The 22,465-nt window shown below is 44.8% G+C and overlaps 1 protein-coding gene across 1 annotated transcript in view; it reads right to left on the bottom strand.

Annotated features, from left to right (window-relative positions):
* The window catches only part of MAPK8IP3 (mitogen-activated protein kinase 8 interacting protein 3), a 69,517-nt gene extending 48,246 nt beyond the window's left edge, over nt 1-21,271 (bottom strand). Inside the window, exons 1-4 of the mRNA XM_082772213.1 lie at nt 20,884-21,271; nt 8,581-8,701; nt 7,770-7,840; nt 6,904-6,995 (exon numbers count right to left, since the gene is read on the bottom strand). Of these exons, the coding sequence (XP_082628339.1) occupies nt 6,904-6,995; nt 7,770-7,840; nt 8,581-8,701; nt 20,884-21,201 (602 nt within the window). The 5' untranslated portion in view covers nt 21,202-21,271. The remainder of the gene's footprint in view (nt 1-6,903; nt 6,996-7,769; nt 7,841-8,580; nt 8,702-20,883) is intronic.
* Nucleotides 21,272-22,465: the final 1,194 nt, after the last annotated feature.

Genomic DNA, 22,465 nt, shown 5'->3' with positions numbered 1-22,465 from the left:
TCTGAATTTTGTTGGAAACACTTTCCAGCCTCTTCTGCATCTCCCAGAGAAGAGCAAAAACTGCTAACTTAAGCTTTGCAGTACTGGGGCTGACTTTGCCAGTCTTCAAAGAAGTTTAGAGTATCCTCAAGGTTGGCATAAATTCTGAGTGCTCACTACAGCCCTTTGTACCTTTACACACCTAAGCCTTTCTGGTACAGGGGGACTCAACACTTGGTTAGTTCCACTTCATGTTACAAGATAAACAGCAAACACCTCTACAGAGGTTTGCAGTAGCCAAAACCTGGGTGAGAATGCTCCTTCAGTAACATCCTACAGCTTATAAAACTTAACAAAACAAAGTTTGTCAACATTTAAAAATAAGAACTGCCCTCTTTGTAGGCTAAGGGGGCACAGAACTCACTGCCTAGCCCAGAGTCAGATGTGCTTTCTGAGAGTTACTAATGACATACATTTTCTGCCCTGCTTAGAACATATGCGTATTTTGTACTCTTTCAATAAAATAAGGGAGAAAATAAGTTCTGGGAAGTGAAGTGTAAATATCCAATCGCACAAGGCTGATCCTGTTTTGGTACAAGCTTCTTCTTGATGTGGCAGCTTGTTGCCCTCCCTTTGCATCAGTTAAGGGAAGTGGCACACATGAGCAAGTCTAATGCAAATGTCAGTAAACAAAGAGGGCAAACAGGCCAGAACAGTACATTTCCAGCACCACGCCACTGCCACTCAACTGCAACCTCCAAAACCACGATTAACAAAATTAAGGTGCAACAATAGAATTTACCTTTTCCTCCATGACTGGCGATGACTGCAGTGACAAACATAACAGCCAAAACACAGCAGCAATCACACAAAAAGCAAGACAAAAAGAAAAAAAAGAAAGAAAGAAAAACAACTATTAGAGAACAAAGGTCATGCAAACATGCAGCCCTACAAGAGACAGTGTAAAGAGGCAGTGTATGCATGCGCCCTAAATCGCGCTATGTGAAGGTGTGCAATACACTCTTTACCCTCTCAGGTGGCAGTAAATACCCCAAAAGTTCTCGCACAAACTTCTCTCAAGTGACAGACAAACACACTTTGGGTACGTATGGTCTTACGCAAATATGCACCTTCAGAGCCTACCATACATAAAACACCCAAGCACATTCATGGATGAAAATAGGAAATGATACCTGTATCTTCCCCAAAACATCAGTGCACCAACAAACACAAATAGTGGTGTTCGTCCACACACAGCTGTGCGGTGACACAAAAACACATCTTTAAATGCTTGTGCCCAACAGGTAAACGCAGCACATGCTTGAACAGTGCAAAGCTTGAAATGAAGGAACAAGTCCCACTTCCCACTGGTTGTTCCTACAAACTCAGATAAAGGCCTGTCAGGGACTTTCACAGAAATACAGTGCTGCTTTTTTTTTTCCCTCTTCCAAGAGACTAGCAATATGCCACACTTCAAAGCATTCATCCAATACAAAGAAGCAATTCCTGAAAATTCTTGAAAATGAAACTTTTGCCCTTCAACCCTTAGAATGGTGGCCCTGCAGGTAAAACCAACAATGCTTTTCGCTATCCATCTCTTTCACTGAATGATGACATAAAGTCACAATTAATTTTAGCTTATTTGAAAATTCAGGAAGGGAAATCTCATTAAAACCAATTTCTACTGCGTACTCCAATCCAAACTTGGCAGGTGCATACGCATAGTGCCTATTTAAGGAGGGAGGCCCTGAGCATGCTTTTGCCTACAGCACCTTTAGATTTTATCATCTAAGTAACTGCACAGATGTATTCTTATTTACAGAAGGGTAAGTGGGAAGGGAAACAAGCCTAACCTACTCATACCATTACAATTGTGACCAGGATTAGACTGGGGCAGTTGTAAACAAAAAAAAGTAGTCTGATGAGGATGTCTTTATGAACATCTGCTCTCACACTCAGAAGAGCACCTATAATCTACTGGCTCTTTTTATACCATGTCTCCTCTTTCTAGAAGAGGAGGAGAAGAGACCCATCATACCCATCTCTTTTACCTAGAGACGGTACTATCTGTCTTTTGATATTTTTCCTACATAGATTTTTATATTTTGGACAGTTCATTTGGATATTAAGTATAATCTGCAATCAGGCAATGGCTAGGATGCCAGACACCAAACACTGTCTTCTGTAATTGTTTTTGTTCTTCTAAACCATTCTCTGTTGGGACACTGATTTATTGGTTTGCAGAAACATAGTACTGAGCACTTACTATTTAGACCACTGAACAACTACCACAACCTTTATTTCATCCTCTCTAGAAGGAATACTGTAAGATCCTATTTTCTGAAAGGACTATTTGATCCTCAGAAGAGGAAGGGTAATTAACTGTGGCTTTCCTTCCTTTACGTACACACTGTAAAAAGGTTTTGGTAGCCTTACAAATGAGATGATAAATACCTTATCAACCAAATAAATGAAGGATCTCTTTTTGAGGTACCAATATACATGTACTCCCGCTGCAAATTATTCTTGCAGCCAAGCCTACAAAAGTATTTTTAATTGATAGCGAATGTAATGAAGTAACACTACTCACTGTTGTTTGTTTTTGTTTTCCCCTGGGGGAGCTTGAGTCATGCAGCAATTGTGATTTAAGTACAATTGTCATTTTAGAAAAACAGATCCAGAGAGAAGGCATGTGCAGTTGACCAAATTTCAAGTTTTGAAATGCTTGGGATTTCCAAGACTATGGAAAGAGCTCATCCAGACCAGAATGCTCCTGGTCCAATTCCTTATAGATCTGATTAAGAACTGCACTATAAATCAGAGAGCACATGTAGAAGAAAAACTACATGAGTCAGTCTGCCTTTCAAGTTGAGGTAAAGGCTGTTTAAAACCATGATCTTGCTCCCCCAAGATGTTGCTGAATCTTCTCTGTCTAGTGGATGGCAGGGTAGCTGTGCTTCTCTGCACAACAAAAGAAACAGAAGCACATGTGGACACTTTACTTCCAGCTACATTGTGCCATGTCTGCTCAGCAGCTCACAGCCTACCCAGTCTCCACCTGAGACATGGAAAGAGTAGCAAGATACAGATGCAGACATCAGCACAGCTGCTCTTTCTGTAAAATGTCCATGAATTTCAGATGGGCAAGCTCAGCTGGACTGAAAATGTGAGAAACAATCAGCAGCCAATAACACAGGCTCGAGCGAGGATCTCAGTGAAGAAGCATTTTTATTTGCAATTGCAATGGCAGGCATCCTGCAAGGAGGAGCGTGCTGCAGGAATGCATCATAACCTTATATCCCCTATTACCTGACGCTTGATTCCTCCCATTTCCTCACTGGTGGAGTACTACAACATACTAGACTCTTTTTACTATGCTATGTGTGTACAATTTTATTTGGCCAACCTTTAATTTTTCCTTTCTCCCTTTTTATTTTTAATTCTCTCACGACTGGAGGGGCCTGTGATTCTTTGTTTTTGCTGATTTTGCAGCTGCTTGTTTTTCTTTGCTGTCCTTATTTTGGAACAGTGGGACCTTCCACTGTCCCACTGTGTGCTTAACACCCTGGCCACATACTGTTACGCCTGCACAATCACTTTCGAATATGCAAGGTTAGTAGAATTTTCCACTGCAAAAAGACAACTTTAAGTCTCATAACAAGACCTAGCCTACCCTGTTTATCCTCTACCACAGAGTGTCTAAGAGCTTGTGTAAAGTCATCTGACAGCAAAGGCACACAGTGCAGCAGAAGCCTCAAATACGTATGTTTTTGTAGTAATTGAGCTCATTTTCCTTCTGCATCCTACCTTCCTTCCAACAACAGGTCTATGGAAGGCTTTGCACCGTATTTTCCACATATGCAATGATGTTACATTGCCAAAAGTTGTGAACAAAACTATTAACGCCATCAAACTTGTGTGCACACCACAGGGTCACAGAACCATCTAGGTTGGAAGAGACCTCCAAGATCACCGAGTCCAACCTCTGACCTAACACTAACCAGTCCTCCACTACACCGTATCACTAAGCTCTACACCTAAACGTCTTTTAAAGACCTCCAGGGATGGTGACTCCACCACTTCCCTGGGCAGCACATTCCAATGCCTCACAACCCTTTTGGTAAAGAAGTTCCTCCTAATATCCAACCTAAACCTCCCCTGGCGCAACTTCAGCTCCTTGTCCTGTCACCAGGCACATGGGAGAACAGATCAACAATACCACCAGTACAGAACCAGAAGATAAGCCCCCCAGCCCAGCAGGATGCCCCACCTTCCATTCATACACACCACTCGCATAAAACAGAGTGCTAGCTGGGGAAGGAATATCAAGGCTGCAGTGAACCTGGAAGGAGTCTCAGGCTATTTACCAAATGTTCTAAAAATTCATGGTTTTTACTACTTCCTTCTTGCATCCTTCAAACCTCCTTCATGTGGGGAGGCAGGGGGTTGTCTCTTTTTCCTCTCCCTTTTTCATTCTTACAATACTATTTCGGCAGTTTGAATTCAGCCTTCCCCAGAGCCGTCCAATTCAGCAAAAGGAAGGCACTGCTTCTAGGGTACTTGTATTTCTTACATACAAAGCCTGAAATTTCCTTTCTTCTTCATTACCTCAAACCCAACTGACATTTATTCTTGCTATCTTTCTTCATTAGTGATTTTGCTCTTTCTTCACATCCGAATTCTGCTTACTGCTCCTCTTTCACATTTCCTTATCCCTAAACGGATGATATCATTCTCCCTTCAAAAATGTTCATGACTTTCTGCTTATCAATTTTCCTAGTTTTGTCATATCCATGTCTTCTCCCAGGCTGTCCTTTGTGTATAGTCTGACATGCCATACCTTTTCTTAGCCTAATGCTTTCCAAAGATCTGGTTTTTGAGAGAAGCACAGCAGTATTAACTAAATGAAGTTCGGAGTTATTAAGAAAGACCAGTCAGACGTATTTTCTAAGACACAAGACAGGACACACCTATCAGGCAGTCTTTTTTGAGTACTCCCATGCAGCTGCTATTCCCCTAGCCAACAATGCTCTAATCCCATCGCAAAAGGCTACCAGATCTGCCAAGGCGCCATTTGCCCTCAGTGAAGCCATGCTGACTGCCACCAGTCACCTCCTTATTTGCCATGGGCCTCCACGCAGTTTCCAGGACGATCTGCTCCATGATCTCACCAGGCACACAGGTGACACTGACTGCCCTGTAGCTCCCCAGCTCTTCCTTTCTTCTCTTTTAAATACGGAGGTTATGTGTCCCCTCTTCCAGTCAGTGGGAACTCCACCAGACTGGCACAAGTTCTCAAATATGATTGATAATGGCTTAGCAACTTCGTCTGCCTGTTCCCTCAGTACCCTCAGATGCATCTCATCAGGTCCCATGGATCTGTGCACCTTCAGGTTCTGTAAATGGTCTCCATGCTGATCTTCTCCCACAGCAGACAGCCCTTCATTCTCCAAGGTCCTGCCTTTACCTTTTGGGGCCGAAGTTATGTGGCTGGATCTCTTGCTGGCCAAAAAGTCTAAGACTTTGGCCAGAAAGTCATTGGGTACCTCAACCTTCTCCATATTCCAGGTAACCAGGTCTCCCATTTCCTTCTGGAGAAGGCCCAGACTTTCCCTACTCTTCCTTTTATCACCAATGTACCTATAGAAGCCTATCCTGTTGGTCTTGATGTCCCTGGCCAAATTTTATCCTAACAATGCTTCAGCTTTCCAAACCTGATCCTAGGCTGCTCGGACGATGTCACTGTATCCCTCCCAGGCTACACGCCCTTGCTTCCACCTCCTGTAGGCCTTCTTTTTCTGCTTGTGTTTGGCCAGAACCTCCTTGTTCATCCATGCAGGCCTCCAGGTGTTTTTGCCTGAGTTCCTCTTTGTCAGTATGCATTGCTCCTGAGCTTGGAGGTGACCCTTAAATATCAACCAGCTTTCTTGGTTGATATTTTGGTATATTACCATATTTGATATTTTTGGTTTCTTTTCTCTTACCTCTAGGGCTTTGTCCCATGGTACTCTATCAAGCAGATCCCTGAGGAGGCCAAAGTCTGTTTTCCCAAAGGCCAGGGTAGTGAGTGGGCTAGTTTAAAGCCCATTAACAGAAATAATAATTTGTGAGACATAAAAATCGCCACAGAAAACGTATTTTTTATGTCTCAGTGGCTCAATAGGTTGTGCTTATTCTGAGTAGATTTATACGATGTTTTGTTTGATTATTACTTCTCTAACCAGTACTTATGAAACATTGTTTTTTTGTTTTTTTTTTTCTTTTCTTTCTCACCCCAAGGGCAGTATTACTGGTATATAAAACACATCTGTAATGAAATCAATGCAGTTGCAACTTTTGTGCTTTAAATTTGGTCTAAGACTACAAAATACTAGGGCTTTTGTGTACTGAACTTCATTACTACTACTGTCATTCTTTAAACAAAGGCTGTTTCTATGAAAATGGGGGAAAATCACTTTCTTTCTCATAAGTAGGTCTATTGGGTGACTGACCTGCAGAAATTTTCCCTTGAAGAAATTGAGGAAAAACTTTTATAATGGCTAATGGATTTAATTGCCACAGTTTTGCTGGCTATCACACACATGCACACAGGCATTCACACAAATAAATACTCTCTGCCACCTCCATTCAGTTTACAGATAAACCTTTTACATGCTACCTGAGAATACAAACATATTTTTCCAGATGTCCTCCACCCATGGCAGTGTGATAAGGTCTAAAGTTTCTAAATGAACACAAAAAACTCCTCTGTCAAACCTTAGAAAACTTACCTACAACTCACCCACAACCATTACAAAAAACTTCAGCTACAATCCATGCCCAGAGGGAAAGATCCTTCTTCTGGTTTGTTTCTCTGTCAAATACGTGCACTCAGTTTACAAGTTCCTGGATGGCATATGTTATATGGAGAGGTTATGGCCCTACCTTCTCCCAGGTACACTGCTCTCAGTTTGATTATTTCCGCCAACCTGCTGCATCTTGGATCGTTCAATGTGCTCCACGTAAGTCTGGATCATCTGCGAGGAGAAAAAAAATCCATGAGCCAACCACAACAGAAGAAAAGACTCAATTTCTGCTTTTGTTTGATTTTCTCAACCATCCGTTTCTCATTTCCCTTTTTCTTAAAGAACAAAACAAAACAGGTGAAATAAGATGACACTCCTCAACTTTGCTCTTCTTCTAAGCTGATGACATAATTGAATGGAATAAATTGACAGAAAATCTGTCAGAAAATTATGTCAGAAATGACTTAGGATTAACCAAGAACCATGAAAAAACATACTCAAAAATAATGTAAAAGGTATCCTAGAGGCTGGTTAGTAGCAGGAGATGAGGCAGGGGGGCTCTCTTCATAGAATAAAAACCTGGTGACTTTGCAAGTGACCTATAGAGGTTATCTTGTCCAACCCCCCTACTCAGGAAGGACCATCCAAAGCAGGTTGCCCAGGACCACACCCAGATGGTTTTTGGGTATCTCCAAGTATGGAGACTCCATAACCTCCCTGCACAAACTATGCCAGCACTTCATCAAATGCACAGTAAAGAAGGGCTTCCTGAGGTTCAGACAGAGCCTCCTGTGTTCCCTTTTGTGCCCTTTGCCTCTTATCCTGTCACTGGGCACCAATGAAAAGATCCTAGCTCCATCGTCTTTTCATCCTTTCTTTAGATACACCTGATGTTCTTCAAGATTCAGAAGCTCTAGTTCACTATGGTAAAGATGAATTTTTTGACATGATTTTATGGGCAGGCTAAGAGTTTGTTTGTTCAGAAATGATCAGATGATAGCCTACCTCTGTGTGACGCTGATGTAAAGCATTATACTCTTTCTTCATTTCTGATTCACGCTCTTCCAGTCGTGAAACTATCAAGAAAAGATTCCAACCATTAGCTAACATACAGATCAGTCTCCCCAGAGCAACTAGAGAAGTTTCAAAACTTATACTACAAAACAGGCACACTTTGTTAGAAATGAACTCTTATCTACTGAATGAAACAAACCGAAACAGAGTAATGCAGATTAGAGTCTCTGGTTTTCATTACAAACTTACTTCATGGGTACCAGCATGTTCCCAAAACAGGCAGACTGGGCGGTGCAATAGAAGTGCAGAAAAAGAGCACTAGCCAGGTACCCTATAAATGTGGTGGTTTATCAAATTAAATTATCCTCTGGGGTGGGTGCCTCCCAGCTGTTTGAGTACAAGAAGCATTAGACAAAACATGATGGGAACTTCAACCAACAAAATGCAGCTGCACCTGTTAAGAAAGCACGTGCATAAAAAAAAAGGAGGTGCTGTTCAAGCGCAAGAAGAAACTGGAAGCCAGGTACAAAAAGCTTTACCAATGGCCCAAATCTTGCAGATGGAGAGACTAAGCACGTTCCATGCCAGAGAAACACTGAATCCTCTGATAAATTAGTGTATCTATATCCCATCCTTTAGATGACTCAATTTTATACCTAAGAAAGGCGTAGCCAGAGATTTCAGCTTTTGCGTAAGTTACATTAAAACAAACAAACAAAAACATTAAATATTTGCACAATAGCTGTTGCATGGTCATATAAGGCAAACTGTATAATAACGTCTGGTGCACAACTTTGCTTACTCTGATCTGCATAGTTTTTGGTCTTCAGCTCCAACTGTCGAGTCTGAAATTCAAGGTGTTCCACTTGGATTTGTAGTTCTTTCTTCTCCTGCTCCAGTGCATCTTCAAACTCTATAAACTTCTGTATAGGGAAAAAACAGGAGGCAAGAATGAGAAATAAACATAAAATACATTTGCTCTTTATGACTTTGCCCCTTCACTCTTCCCTCATTAAAAAAAAGCATAAATTTTAGAAGAGGAGATAAGAATTTCTATGTACTGGAAGTAGTACAATAGCATTTAACTGAGCTGAAGAAGGTATCTTACAAGAGAAAGTAAAAGATGCATTCTGTGTATAATTAACATATAAACTATGGTCCAACATAAACCAGTAAACCAGTGCAATTCTATCATCTTCAGTAACATTTTTCTTTCTCGTGCCAGGTGGAATTTTGATGCCTGTTTATTTTATGTCAGAGAAGACAAATTCTATGTCTATGGTCATATATTAATGACTACGTATGTCAGAAACCTTCTTCAGAGTGATTTGTGTATTTGTGCAGTTTTAGAAAGCTCTGACTGTAATTCCTGCTGTGCGTAGGTTTTGCAGGAAATCTGCAAGTCTTGTAGAAAAACCTATCCACAGCTGTCAGACTTCATAGTGCCTTTGCAATCCACTTCCCAGAGCTTTAACCAGAGGTTAGAAAAAGTAAAATAAAATATAGAGAAGAAAACTAACAGTTAAAACTGTAAAAATTAGAGTAATGTTGAATGAAGTGATTCTGTAACTCTTGAGTCACTGAGAAATTCCAAGAAGTCTTACTTTTGACAATTTCATAAGTTGTGTTACAGCCTGAATCAGTGCAGAAAGGAAGAAGTAGCTGTTGGGAAGCAAAGCTTCCCAGCCTGATGAGAACTTGCAGGAAGGAAATCCCAGGGAGCCTTCCCCCAGCCAGACACCACTAACCCCAGAACTTCTGACATCTCTTCCCCCACTCCTCCTCTTCCATGCTTGCCTTATTGGGGAACCAGTCATAGGCAAGGAGCTCAGAGTAACCTCAGTGCCCAGTGATCGTTAAATACCCCAGCAATGAACTGGAGAAAGGCTCTGATATGTGGGAGCCAACCAAACATGACCAAGTAAGCGGAGGAAAAGATTCTCGCAGCAGAATTCGATGAATTTATATTTTGAAAGAAAAGGCTTGGCTTGCCACTCTTGGCAAAGAAGGCAGGGAAGGGATCATCTCTGATAACTCTGATTAGCAACAACAAAGTGTCAACAGCACACACAGCAACACAGGTTACTTACTGCAAAGCAGTAAGAGCTGAAGGAAGGATTTTTACACACATACTAACCTCGTTATGAAATCACAACAAAATAGTACCTAATATCAGGCTCAGATTTCTGTAAAATGTTACTTTCAACCAGGGACTTTAGTCATTCTCTATATCAGATGCTATCAATGTAGAGCAGAGAAAAAAATGCTAGAAAAGTAAAACACACAAAATATTCCATTTAGCTCCACTGTAGTGGACTGATACTGTATGTGACTCTAGATTAGAGCTGTAGTCACAGCTGCTTTCATGACACATTTAAACTAAACGTGGCCCCTGGAAAGCAAATGCCACCTTCAAATCTCTAAGTATATTTAAGCAAGCCTAGTTTTCATGTTGTACGTGTGCCCATGAATGGTTCTGTACAGCCAACTAACATGTACCGCTGCAATAACTTACCATCAGTATTACTAGACTAGGAAACTCAATTAGTTCTGATAGCATTACCCACCACAAGCACATGGAACAATCCATACAGCTCAGAAGACGTTTGTTCTGTTACCCATGCACACCCTCTCCACAGCAAACCACATGTAAAGCACAGGACCACCACAGTTACAAGGAAGGTTACTGAAGCTATCAAACCAGCTTTAGAACAAATCCTTTCCTGACCTCGAGGATCCAAAACTTCTCTTTCATCTCTACTGTGCCTCATTACATTATTCCTAAACAGCAACATCCATGGGAGGTAAAACCACAGCACCAGCTCTCCTCTCAGAGATTACATGTGCACATAATCATACCACGCTGCAGGGTGTCTTTTTTCTCACTTCATGTCTTCCATTTAGACAAACTGCAGAGACCACTGGAGCAGCCCTACAGCCCCTTATTCAGAGCTGCATAGGAAGAGAGCGAACAAAAAATAAAGGGGAGATCTCTAATCTACATTTAAGATGTTTTCTTGAAAAGAGCAGGCCTTGGGAGAGATAACTCAGGATTATGAAGGGCAAACAGCTCCGAAGCACGCTTTGCTGCCAGCCCTACAGCTCCTATTCTCGGTATGCCTGCAAAATGCCCCTTAGGTTGGGTTCTGACAGACTCATCACAACACGCGTACAGTGAACTGCTGAAATCTCTGTTTAAAACCATGAACACTGGGAAGGTAAGATTGCTTTCACCCTCCTCTGTACCCTGCACAGGGCAAGTACTGCCCTCTACAAACAGCGACTCCCTGCAGAGCAGAGCAGTCCCATGGAGCAGCAGCAGAGCCCTCAGCCCGTCTCTTTGGAGACTGCAGCAGAAGGGGACGTGGCAAATACAATTTTAAAGAGTAAAACCTCACTGGACTCCAGGAGACACAATCTGGTTGAAAATCATTTAATAAGATTCCCACAGAAATTAATGCAATTAAATATAGGGAAATACTCTTTCTCTGGGGTTTGTTAAAACCCATCACATGAAGCAATACAGCCATTGACTACTCTCAGGTAAGCCACGCGCATATTTTCCGTTCCTTTTACTGGAATTAGCAGCCACAGCGGAGACGTCATGATGCTGGTGAACTGGATCCTCTCTTCAGGTGACTGAAAGGTCCCATCATTTATCATTCCTGTTGACTTTAAAACCCTTCAGTAACTTCATCTGAACAATGAGTCAGTTTTTATTCCTACAACCTGTATTTATAGAAACATGCAAAAACACTTTGGTCATGTCTTATTTTTCCTGCACTCGCTGTTCTGCAGTGCTTTTAATCCTTAAAGGTGCTTTTAAGTTTCTTTTCCATTCTGCCCAGATGTATTACAACACATTTTATTTTCCCCATAGCTTTTCTGATGCAGTATTTTCTAGAAACACCAGAAATGTTAATACCTTTTTTTCCTCTCTATATTCTTAAAAGAGTTACTGGATATCTCAGAGGCTACGCATAGACTTTTTCATTAAATTTTAAGACTGTACAAAGTTTTAGACTTTTAAGTAAAAGCATTTTCTCTTTGAAATGTCAATTCAACATTGAAACCACTTAGTCATTAACAAATATCCAGTGATCTGCTTTGGGGATTTTAAAAAGGGCAGATTTTTTCTTGAAACTCTTTCCAGAATAACTATATCATTTCACACCGAGTGAAAAAAAAAATAACCAAGACAGTTACACTGAGCACAGACCTAACGAAGAAGTTTAACTGGGCTTGGATGACTGGTCTAAGCTATACCAAAAAATCTATCTTCCTCCACCTGCTCTCAGGGATTTGCTGGAACTACTCCACGGTAAAGCTCTGCTGACAAACTTAATTACGACCAATTTCTAAATCCACATCACATCTCACGTCTTCAGCTTTCACTCTTGCTCAGCTCTTTTGTCTCGAGATGCCCACCTTTTCCTAACTCTCCATCCAGGATTGTGCCACCCTGCTCAGGCAGGAATCATGTTTTTAGTGGCAATAAAAATTAACTGACTTTAAGGAAAATAATCATGTATCTCTGGGCAGTAAATTAGGAAGCAAAAGAAGGTACAAGACCAATTTTATTCCCACTACACAGGTCATCTTTAAAAGGATTCCTGGATTTGTTACTGCTGTTTGGGCTTAGTTCAGAGAAACTGAAAGCTTAAGTCTTCTCAGGCCTGTCCTGGTCCCTCCGGATGGCACCTTCCCTCCAGCGTGTCCGACCCCACCACACAGCTCGGTGTCACGGGCAAACTTGCCAAGGGTGCACTCAGTTTCACTCTCCATGTCACCAACAAAGATGTTCAACAGCACCGGTCCCGGTACTGACCCCAGAGGAGCACCACTCGTCACTGGGCTCCACCTGCATACCGAAGCCCTTTGACCGCAACTCTCTGAGTGCGGCCACCCAGCCACTTCCTTACACCAAGCGGTCCGTCCGTCACATCCATCTCTCGCCAATTTTCAGACCAGGATAGCATGCAGGATGGTGTCAAGTGCTTTGCACAAGTCCAGGTAGATGACACCAGCAGCTATTCCCCTAGCCAACAATGCTCTAATCCCATCGCAAAAGGCTACCAGATCTGCCAAGGCGCCATTTGCCCTCAGTGAAGCCATGCTGACTGCCACCAGTCACCTCCTTATTTGCCATGGGCCTCCATGCAGTTTCCAGGACGATCTGCTCCATGATCTCACCAGGCACACAGGTGACACTGACTGCCCTGTAGCTCCCCAGCTCTTCCTTTCTTCTCTTTTAAATACGGAGGTTATGTGTCCCCTCTTCCAGTCAGTGGGAACTCCACCAGACTGGCACAAGTTCTCAAATATGATTGATAATGGCTTAGCAACTTCGTCTGCCTGTTCCCTCAGTACCCTCAGATGCATCTCATCAGGTCCCACGGACCTGTACACCTTCAGGTTCCTTAAATGGTCTTAGATTTGGTCCATCACTCTATTACTGATGTCACCCACTAAACCATGTCCCTAAGCACCACGTTCAGCACTTCCTTGAACACCCCCAGGGATGGTGACTCCACCACCTCCCTGGGCAACCCATTCCAATGCCTGACTGCTCTTGCTGAGAAGAAATGTCTCCTCATTTCCAACCTGAACCTCCCCTGGCACAACTTGAGGCCATTCCCTCTAGTCCTATCACTAGTTACCCATGAGAAGAGGCCAACCCCCAGCTCCCCACACCTTCCTTCAGGTAGTTGCAGAGAGCAATGAGGTCTCCCCTGAGCCTCCTCTTCTCCAGACCAAACACCCCCAGTTCCCTCAGCCGCTCCTCACAGGACTTGTGCTCCAGGCCCTTCACCAGCTTCGTAGCCCTTATCTGGACATGTTCCAGGGCCTCAATGTTCTTCTTGTTCTGAGGGGCCCAAAACTGAACACAGCACTTGAGGTGCAGCCTCACCAGAGCAGAGTACAAGGGGATGATCACCCCCCTGGCCCTGCTGGCACCACTATTCCTGATACAAACCAGGATAACGTTGGCCTTCTTGGCCACCTGAGCACACTGCCGCTTCATGTTCAGGCGAGCATCAATCAGCACCCCCAGATCCTTTTCCTCTGCAGTTTTTCAGCCTCTCTGCCCCAGGCCTGTAGCACTGCATGGGGTTGTTGTGGCCAAAGTGCAGGACCCAACACTTGGCCTTGTTGAACCTCATCCCACTGGTCTCTGCCCATCAACCCATCCTGTCCAGGTCCCTCTGCAGGGCCTTCCTACCCTCTGGCAGATTGACACTTCCCACCAACTTGGTGCTGTCTGCAAACTTACTATGAAGCTGACTTACTGGCTGGAGTGGCTGAAATTCCTTTGTCCTGCTCTTCAGGTGCTCTCCTGGTGACCCATGAGCCTTTTCCAGGCTTTGGGCAACTATCACTGACACCACCATCAAACTGGGAGGAGCGGGATGTATTGGGGTTCCCCTCTCCCAGCAACCCTGGTTTAAAGCCCTCAAATGGATCTTAAAAAGAAGTAACAGCTCATATTGTTTGCTCAGAATAATTTTACTTGAAAAGTAATTTTAATAACACACTGCTATTTATGAATATTAATAAACGTCATATGCTTAAGTGACAGAAAGAGGATGAAGGATCTATGTTTATGTGGAGGATCTATGTTTGGATATAGTATTTTTTTCCCCCCTCAAAGATTACTGAGAATCAAGCAAGCTTCCCGCAGGGCAAAGACTAACAGGCACTGCATTTGAAAGCCTGATTCCTCATAAAGAACTGATTCAGAAATACGTACCTCATGGTCAGGTGCTATTGCCTATCACTGTTCTGACAATCTTCTTAAGATTAATCAAACTTGTAAACTGAAGGATCTCCAAATGCGTTTCATATAATCAGTGTAAAATTCATATAACACATTAGAAAATAGTAGAATAGCTGTTTTTAGTCAGTATTGTTCCAGTAACCATTTGTCAGCTATAAATACCTCTAATATGCTAAATACATATATATATATAGTTTTTGCATAGAAGAAACATTCTGTACAAAAACATGTTATGGGGGAAAGACCAAAAAAGGCGAGGGAAGGGCACGCTACTTCTGTGTTTACACAAGTAATACCTTGGAGTTAGGCAGAGGAAAAATACATTTTGTATTTTAGCTTTTAATCAGCATTTGATCCACTTGATATTTACATAGCTCATCCAGTATAAAACAATCACCCACAAGCTTCAGAACACACCTCCTGTGTACCCCCAACAAAACCCTTCCAAGAGATTGTAAAACAAATGATCTCGTTTGTAGTTAAGATTTGACTATATTTGCTTGAATGTCTGCTGGCAAACTCTTATTCTTAAATCCTCTGGTACCTGTACATCAGACTTCAGACAAGCTTGGCTCATCACCGACAGAATGACATCTCTCTCCTGCATCACAAAACCAGAGCCAAGTGGTCTGCCACCGAGAAGGATCCCCCAGGAGATGAGGTCCCAGGACCAGCACTGTGTATTTATCAAGATGCTTCTCTGCTGCCAGCCTGGCTTTAGTTCACTCTGTTATCCCAGATCCACAATCTGTCAAATGTCTGCTGCTATTTCTGACCAAGTGACACCCAAACAGGGAAGTGAATAATGGCAGACTGCTGTCCATAATACTAAAATCACACTGCAGGAGATGGGAAAGTGGTCATTGCTTCCTTTCCTGCTCCTGTCCTTCCTCAGCCTGACACAGTGGAAGACCTGCCTGCAGAAGTTTAAGAGCAATCTAGAAGTCCAGCAAGTAGTTCTTCAGTGCAAGGAGGCAATTCTCTACCCTCCCGTCTGACTAGACAAGAGACACCATTTACTTGTTTCCCAGTGAACGTCCCCAAGCCATCTTATAGATACTTCATCCCTTCCCTGTACCATTATCATCTGCATTAGCATTAATCACAGTCCTGCAGCAGGTGACAGGTAACACAAAATCACATCCTTGGCTTACAATCCTATTTGGTTTTATTGCTACAATTTTCTGTAAGGAAAGCATGTTCAGAATCAAAAGACTTCCACCTTGCACACAGCGCACACACTGACAGAAGGCTGAATCACAGACGAGGTTATTGCTGTTGCTACGGATAGCTTGTAAGAGTAGTTTACCAGGTAAGAAAGAAAGGAGAAAAACGAGAACTTACAACCAATGCTTGCCTACCTAGGTATGAATCTGGAACACAGTTCTCCAGGAATAATTTTTGTCGTTGCTTATTTTAAATATATGGAGTTAATTTTATCATCTTCAGTGTTATGTTTGAGTCATAATTTTCAACACTGTATTAAATTCTGAATCATGTTCAGCTCCTGTCCCTGACAAGAGACATAAATATGAGAAAAGATTATTAATACCCCAATGATTTCAGGTTTGCCTCACCCAGAAGAGGTGATCACTTGACAGATGCTCACACTTGCATTGCCCTTTACTTCTGAATAGTTAAATGGATTTCTTTTGGAATCATGTAACAAGAGGGAGGTAAGTGTCACAGATGTGACACCTAGTATTAGCGGGCTCAGTAGAAAACCATCAGTACAATCTTACAGTATTTTTCAAGATAACAAAGAAACTAGTTACTTCAGGATCAACATTAGTAAATCAACACAACAATAGAGGTGGACTTGAGTTAAATTGGAAGAACACTACAGATAGGTACAGACACAGAACCTTACAGATTCTGCTGCTCATTCTGTTACCACAATCTGACACTGCCCGCAGGCATCGGGAATGGAAGAGCAGGAGTTTGAAAGATGTAAGGACAGATCTTGCACATGGCTGGTTGTGAAGTTAGTCTGCATTTCACGCTTGCCAGTTGCTTTCAACTACATTTCGTGAAAAGCATCCAAGTGATATGCAAAGCCTTTCTTTCTCTGACATCTGTTATTCCTGACTGCTTTTCCCCTTCTGACACTATGAGGTCACCATCAGGCTGCAGGATCTCCCATTTAACCAGCTATCCGGGAGTTCCGATTTCAGGGTATGGAAATGGGAAGTGCCTTCCCAGACTGCCATCGTTCCAGAAACAGAAAATACGAGGCAGAAAGGGAGAAAGCATTCACAGTGGAGAACACCAGAAGTTTGAGCACAGAGCCTCACTTTCAACACCTTACCTCACCATCTTGTTAATTAGCCAAAGAGGGAGGGATCATATTTAAAGCGTCCCTTAAACTGGGCTGAGGGCAGTTTTCAGAAGTTTTTCTGTTGCTTAAGATGATGACACAAGCTAGTGAACTTGCAGTATTGCCACCCAGTTGAAGAGCTCTTTAAATACCTCACATCCCACAGAAACCTGTGGAAATCACAACACACAGCTCTCCAAAGATCGCTTTTTGCCAAAACAGTGATTTGCTAACAAAACACCAAAGGCATCTCCAACTATTTCATAAATACAAAACACTGGTAAGCAAAAGCGGTGTTACTGTAAAATAACAGTGCAACCAGCAAACCTTCAATAGGAACTGATGGCCACGGCAACGTGCTGTTGGAGTACAGGTATGTTGCTTTTCTTCGAAGTGGGATAGTGACACTCACGGATCTCCTGCACGTTCCACAGCAACGATGCCATCAAAGCACTTCCACAGCCTCAGCCAGGTCTGACTGGACACTGACAGCGAGAGAAGCCTTTGCCAGCTGCAGCACGGCAGACTGCTGTAACAAGCACACCAGTGCCTGTCTCCTCATTCCTGGAGCTGAACAGAGGCCCAGGGACTGACTCAGGCAGCGCCAACGCATCACGCCTAGAAACAGACCTGCTACCACAGGAGGAAAAGTTATTTACAGCTCATAGCCGCATTTACTGAGACCAAGGTTTCTTTAACCATTTTCCAATGCTCCCAGGCACCGGAGTGCCCCTGTGCAGAGCACTAACTACAAAAGCCATTTATTAGGGGGTCAGACCTACTAAGCAGCACCAGGGACTTCTTTTTACACCACGCATACGTGCATGGCAAATGAACATTCATTTAAAAAATTCTAACGAAGATTAACTCATGCTGCAAATCGTTAATTGGCTTTGCTCCTAACTCACTCTTTGTTCACCTGGACTGCCACTACCTTTCCCGTGCAGTACGTAAAATCACACTGGAAGCGGTTTTCATGCAATGAGATGCCTGCAGACCAGCGCCACACCTGACAGAGATCCCCATCACTCTTCTGCACTCCAGGAAGCAACGCTGATGTACCACGACCAACCCTGCACTTCACATCTTACAGGCTGTGGAAGCTTTTACGTGCATTAACACTTGCCCAGTCATCTAAGAGTTACACTCCGCATACGACTGTGAATCTCTGCAGAAGACCATACTTAGGGCACAGAGAAAAGAGGTTTACATAACACAGAATGTCTCATTAATGATGGACTCATTAAAACTTGTTTTCCTTGTGTTTTCTTTGCTGGTGTCTCCTAGACCCTTCCTTGTCCCTGTTGGAACTCAGCCCCTTCCTGACCAGACACCAGGCAAGCAACATTTGCTGAGACTGGATGGGAGCCCTGTAAGGGCAGAGAGGAGCCAAACCCATGTGTGCCCAGTCCCACACGCTAAACGCTCCACATGGCTTAGCGGCAGCCCTGCTCTGCCAGCCTCTTCTGCAGGTAGGGCCTTCAAAGGCCTTTTGGAGAAACGCCAAATGATTTTCACAAGAAAAAGATACTGAGCCTTTCTGTTTTCCCCAAATATTGCTGAAAGTGGTTAGCACCATGTGAGTTATTGGGGTAACTGCCTCACACTGCTCACATAAACTTCGTCGCAAAAAAAAAAAATATTAAAAAAGACTCACAGACTTACAAAATGGTTTGGGTTGGAAGGGACCTTAAAGATCACCCAGCTCCAACCCCCTGCCATGGGCAGGGGCACCTCCCGCCAGACCAGGTTGCCCAAAGCCCCATCCAGCCCGTCCCTGAACGATGCCATGTGTGGGGCAACCACATCTCTGGGCAACCTGCCCCAGTGGCTCTCCACTCTCTGAGTGAATAATTACTTCCTCATATCCAATCTAAACCTACCCCCTTTTAAAGCCAGCACCCCTTGTCCTATTGCTACGATCCCTGACAGAGTCCCTCCACAGCTTTCCTGTAGCCCCCTTTAGGCACTGGAATGTGCAGGGATAACGTAGGAGAACACTCACTTGTTCTCATAAGAAGTACATTATCTATTCGCTGTTTTTTTTTGTTTGTCTGTTTTTGTTTTGTTAAAAAGTCTCTTTGCAGACACTTTTGCCCACTTCAGTTCAACTGTGCATAAGAATGACGGAATACTTTTTAAATCTTGGCAAATGGCATTCTGCTCTGGTTCCTGAGCATCGCTTGCAGGGACTGCAACTGTTGTCACTTCATTTTTTTCCAGGGACTTGGAACACATGAAGAAAACGCTAGAGAGATGCTTGAGAGTAGAAATCTACCCAAGTCCAAAGATGCAAGATCATCCCAAATGTGCTGTTCCATTTCCCATCTGAAGTCCCATTCCCTCCCCCCTTCATCCAATAAATACTGGGCTTTCAAACATTTTTGTTTCTCAGAAGCAGCAAAATACTGGCTCTGTGGAATATTTAATAAGTCAAGTTCCAAGTACTCCGTCACTTTTAAATCCTTACATGCTTTCATAAGAACTGTAAAGATTGTTTATTGATTTTATTAATTAAAATATCAGACCATTAATACATAATTAAAATAAGGAGTAAAACTTTATTTGCCTGATTCTAGTCTTTGGCATTAGTAACGGACCATTGGTGCCCCCCTCATCTTTATGTTAGCAAGATTCTTGCAAGTCATTATTAAGGAACAAAAACACTTTTACAGTGTTTTACAGTTCCGGAGTTCAGAAGCTATTTCATTAATTACCTCTCAGCAAATCAGAATATGATTCATAATGATGACTACTGAAGTTTAAATCTTTTGCTTGCAGTTTAAAAGATGGCAAAAGATGACTTTGCAACTAGTTTTTTGGAGAAGTGTAAATGATATGGCAGGCGATGGACTTTTTCTACCAACAGTGCTTTAACCCATCTCACAGCCAATTACTATTACTTTAGCAGGCTAAATAGCACACCTCAGGCTGGCAGACCTCATTTATGGCCAACAAGATGCTCTTGATTTCGGCAGAGACAGGCACATGTGTAGCGAGGGGAGACAGTGCAAGTCATCTCCCCTCTCTTTTGCGCCTATGCCAAAGTCTCTGCAGACCAAGGATCTGTCACCTTCCATCGGCAGGGTTGTTCTCCCCACCATCCACTTGGCCATCCCCTGGCCCAGATGAGCGCAGTGCTCACAGGAGGTAAACCTGTGCTCCAGGGAACTGCAGACTCTAACTCGGAAAACTATTGTTTCCCAATGTATGGTTTTGGAAAAAAAAAAAAAAAAGAGTTTCAAAAATCAGATCTTTAAATATAATTTTTGCTCCAAACAGCTTACTGCTGGCATTGAAAGGGATGTTTGTCTGCACTAGACTGCTACAGTGAGGCAGGCCACCATTTTCACATCAGCTTGACATGGCTCAAGAAATTAACAAGAATAATTTTTTTTAAACCACAAACTAGTACGAAATTTCAAGCCACCTATTTGCTGCCGGTGCTGTAGAGTGCATTCTTCAAACTGACAGCGCCGCAGCTATTTCTGATTCATTCTCCTTCCCCCTTCCGAGCGGGCGGCTGGGCAGCCCCCGTCCCTGCCCGCTTGGCTCCAGGCGCACGGTGATGCAGGGGAAAAAGAGCCCGGCTGTGCGCGCAGCCGGCGGCGGGGCGATGGCCGCTCCCGCAGGAGGCAGGGGGCAGGGGGCCCCCCCCGGGCGGGCTGGCGGCGCTGCCCGGCACCACCGGGGCCCAGGGGGCCGCGCTCTCCCCGGCCGGGCCCCGCCGGCCCTTCTAGAAGCGCCCCGCTCCCCCTCACGGCCCCGGCCTCCCCCCTCCGAGGATGCGCGGCCCCGCCGGCCGCCGCCTCACGGGAGGCCCCCCGGGACCCCCGGCCCGCCCTCGAGCGCCGCCCCCCGGGGGGAGGCCCCCGCTGGGCGCTGGATGCCCGGCGGCGGGGCCGAGCGGGGGCCGGGGGGCGCCGAGGAGGCGGCGCGGGGCGGGGCTGGGCCGGGCCCGTTAGGCCGAGCCCGGCGGGGGGGGGGGGGCTCGGCGGGGCCGCGCTCACCTCCTCGGCCTGCTTGCGCAGCGCCTTCTCGCGCTCGTACTGCGTGAGGAGCTGCTCGTTGTCCTCCCGCAGTAGCTCCAGCTCCACCTCGTGCTCCTGGTTGTCGGTCAGCACCGAGTCCAGGTTCTCCAGCACCGTCACCACCAGCGGCATCAGCTCCTTCACCACCTCCTCGTCGTAGCAGTGGATGAGCCGCTCGAACTCGCGGTAGATGCTGTTGGCCAGGCCCGACACCCGCTCCGACATCACCGAGCCCGAGCAGTAGTCGTCGCCCGGGTACCCCCCCACGCCGCCATCGTCCAGCTGGATCTCCAGCATCCTGCCGGCCTGCGAGCGCCGCGCCGCGCCCTGCCCTGCCCTGCCCCGCTCCGCTCCGCCGCTGCCGAGGCTGCCGCCGGGCTCTGCTCCTCCGCCGCCGCCGGCCGCCAATGGGCGCGAGGCCCCTCCCCGCCGCGTCACGGGGCGCGGAGAACGCCCGGCACCGCACGGCGCAGTCGCGGGGCGGGAGGGTCTCGGGGGGGGCTCCTGGCCCCGTCGGTGTTCCCTCAGTAGCGCCCAAAGCACGGCTGCTTGTCCTGGTCTGGGCCCTAGGGCTGAAACATTTCAGGGAGAGCAGTTGTCCTAGGCCCGGACACATCAACAAGCCAAAGAGTGGAAAGGCTTCTAAATAAATGCTGTGGAGGCCAGGCCAGAAGCTACTCGATTCTTCACGATTCACACTTGGGGTTCTCCATCACCTAGCACAGATGTGAGCTGTGCTACCTGATCTGTCTGCTGTTCAGTGTGAGGTCTGATTAAGGAGGAATCCTGGAGGAAGGTGGCATCTTCCAGACCAGAGAGTGTTAGAATCTAATTGTGCAACCCAATTACTAATGCAAAACTTCCAAACATGAGTTTTTTCCTTGTGTCCATGAAAATCAGGGCACTCCTTTACCTCCATACATGTTAATGGTTTCAATTTAGGTACTCAGTTATACTTCCCCAGGTGAGGCAGCTGTAGCTTCTGCAGTGAAAGGAGACAAGGCCCTATTCAGACAGGAATACTGTCCTGCAGCACCATCAGAGATTGTGCTCTTGTGTCCCTGGGGGGCTCACTGCCCATTCGAGGGTCTCAAATTACTTCTGAAGTACAGAAGAAGCTTCCTACAGGCAATTTACAAATTAGGGCTACAAAAGTGATTAGGGGACTAGAGCACCTGTTGTATGAGGACAGGCTGAGAGAACCGGGCCTTTTTAGCTTGGAAAAGAGAACTAAGCAGAGACCTCATCAGTGTATATGAATATCTGAGGGGAAGGTGTCAAGAGGATGGAACGAGGCTTTTTTCAGTTGTTCCCAGCAACAGAACAAGAGACAATGGGCACAAACTGAAGCAAAGGAGGTTCCATTTCAATATGAGGGGGCACTTCTTTGCTGTGAGGGTGACAGAGCACTGGGACAGGTTGCCCAGAGAGGTTGTGGAGTCTCGTCTCCTGGATTGCTTATGCCCTGCCATGCTGTCCCTCCAACAGGAATCTGGGTGGCTGAAGTCCCCCATGAAGGACCCGGGCTTGTGAGTGCGAGGCTGCTTCCATCTGTCGATAT

This window comes from Aythya marila (assembly GCF_965140915.1).
Source record: "Aythya marila genome assembly, chromosome: 15".
Classification (NCBI taxonomy): Eukaryota; Metazoa; Chordata; class Aves; order Anseriformes; family Anatidae; genus Aythya; species Aythya marila.
The sequence above is the reverse complement of the archived record's forward strand: the minus strand, read 5'-3'. Positions and strand labels throughout refer to the sequence as shown.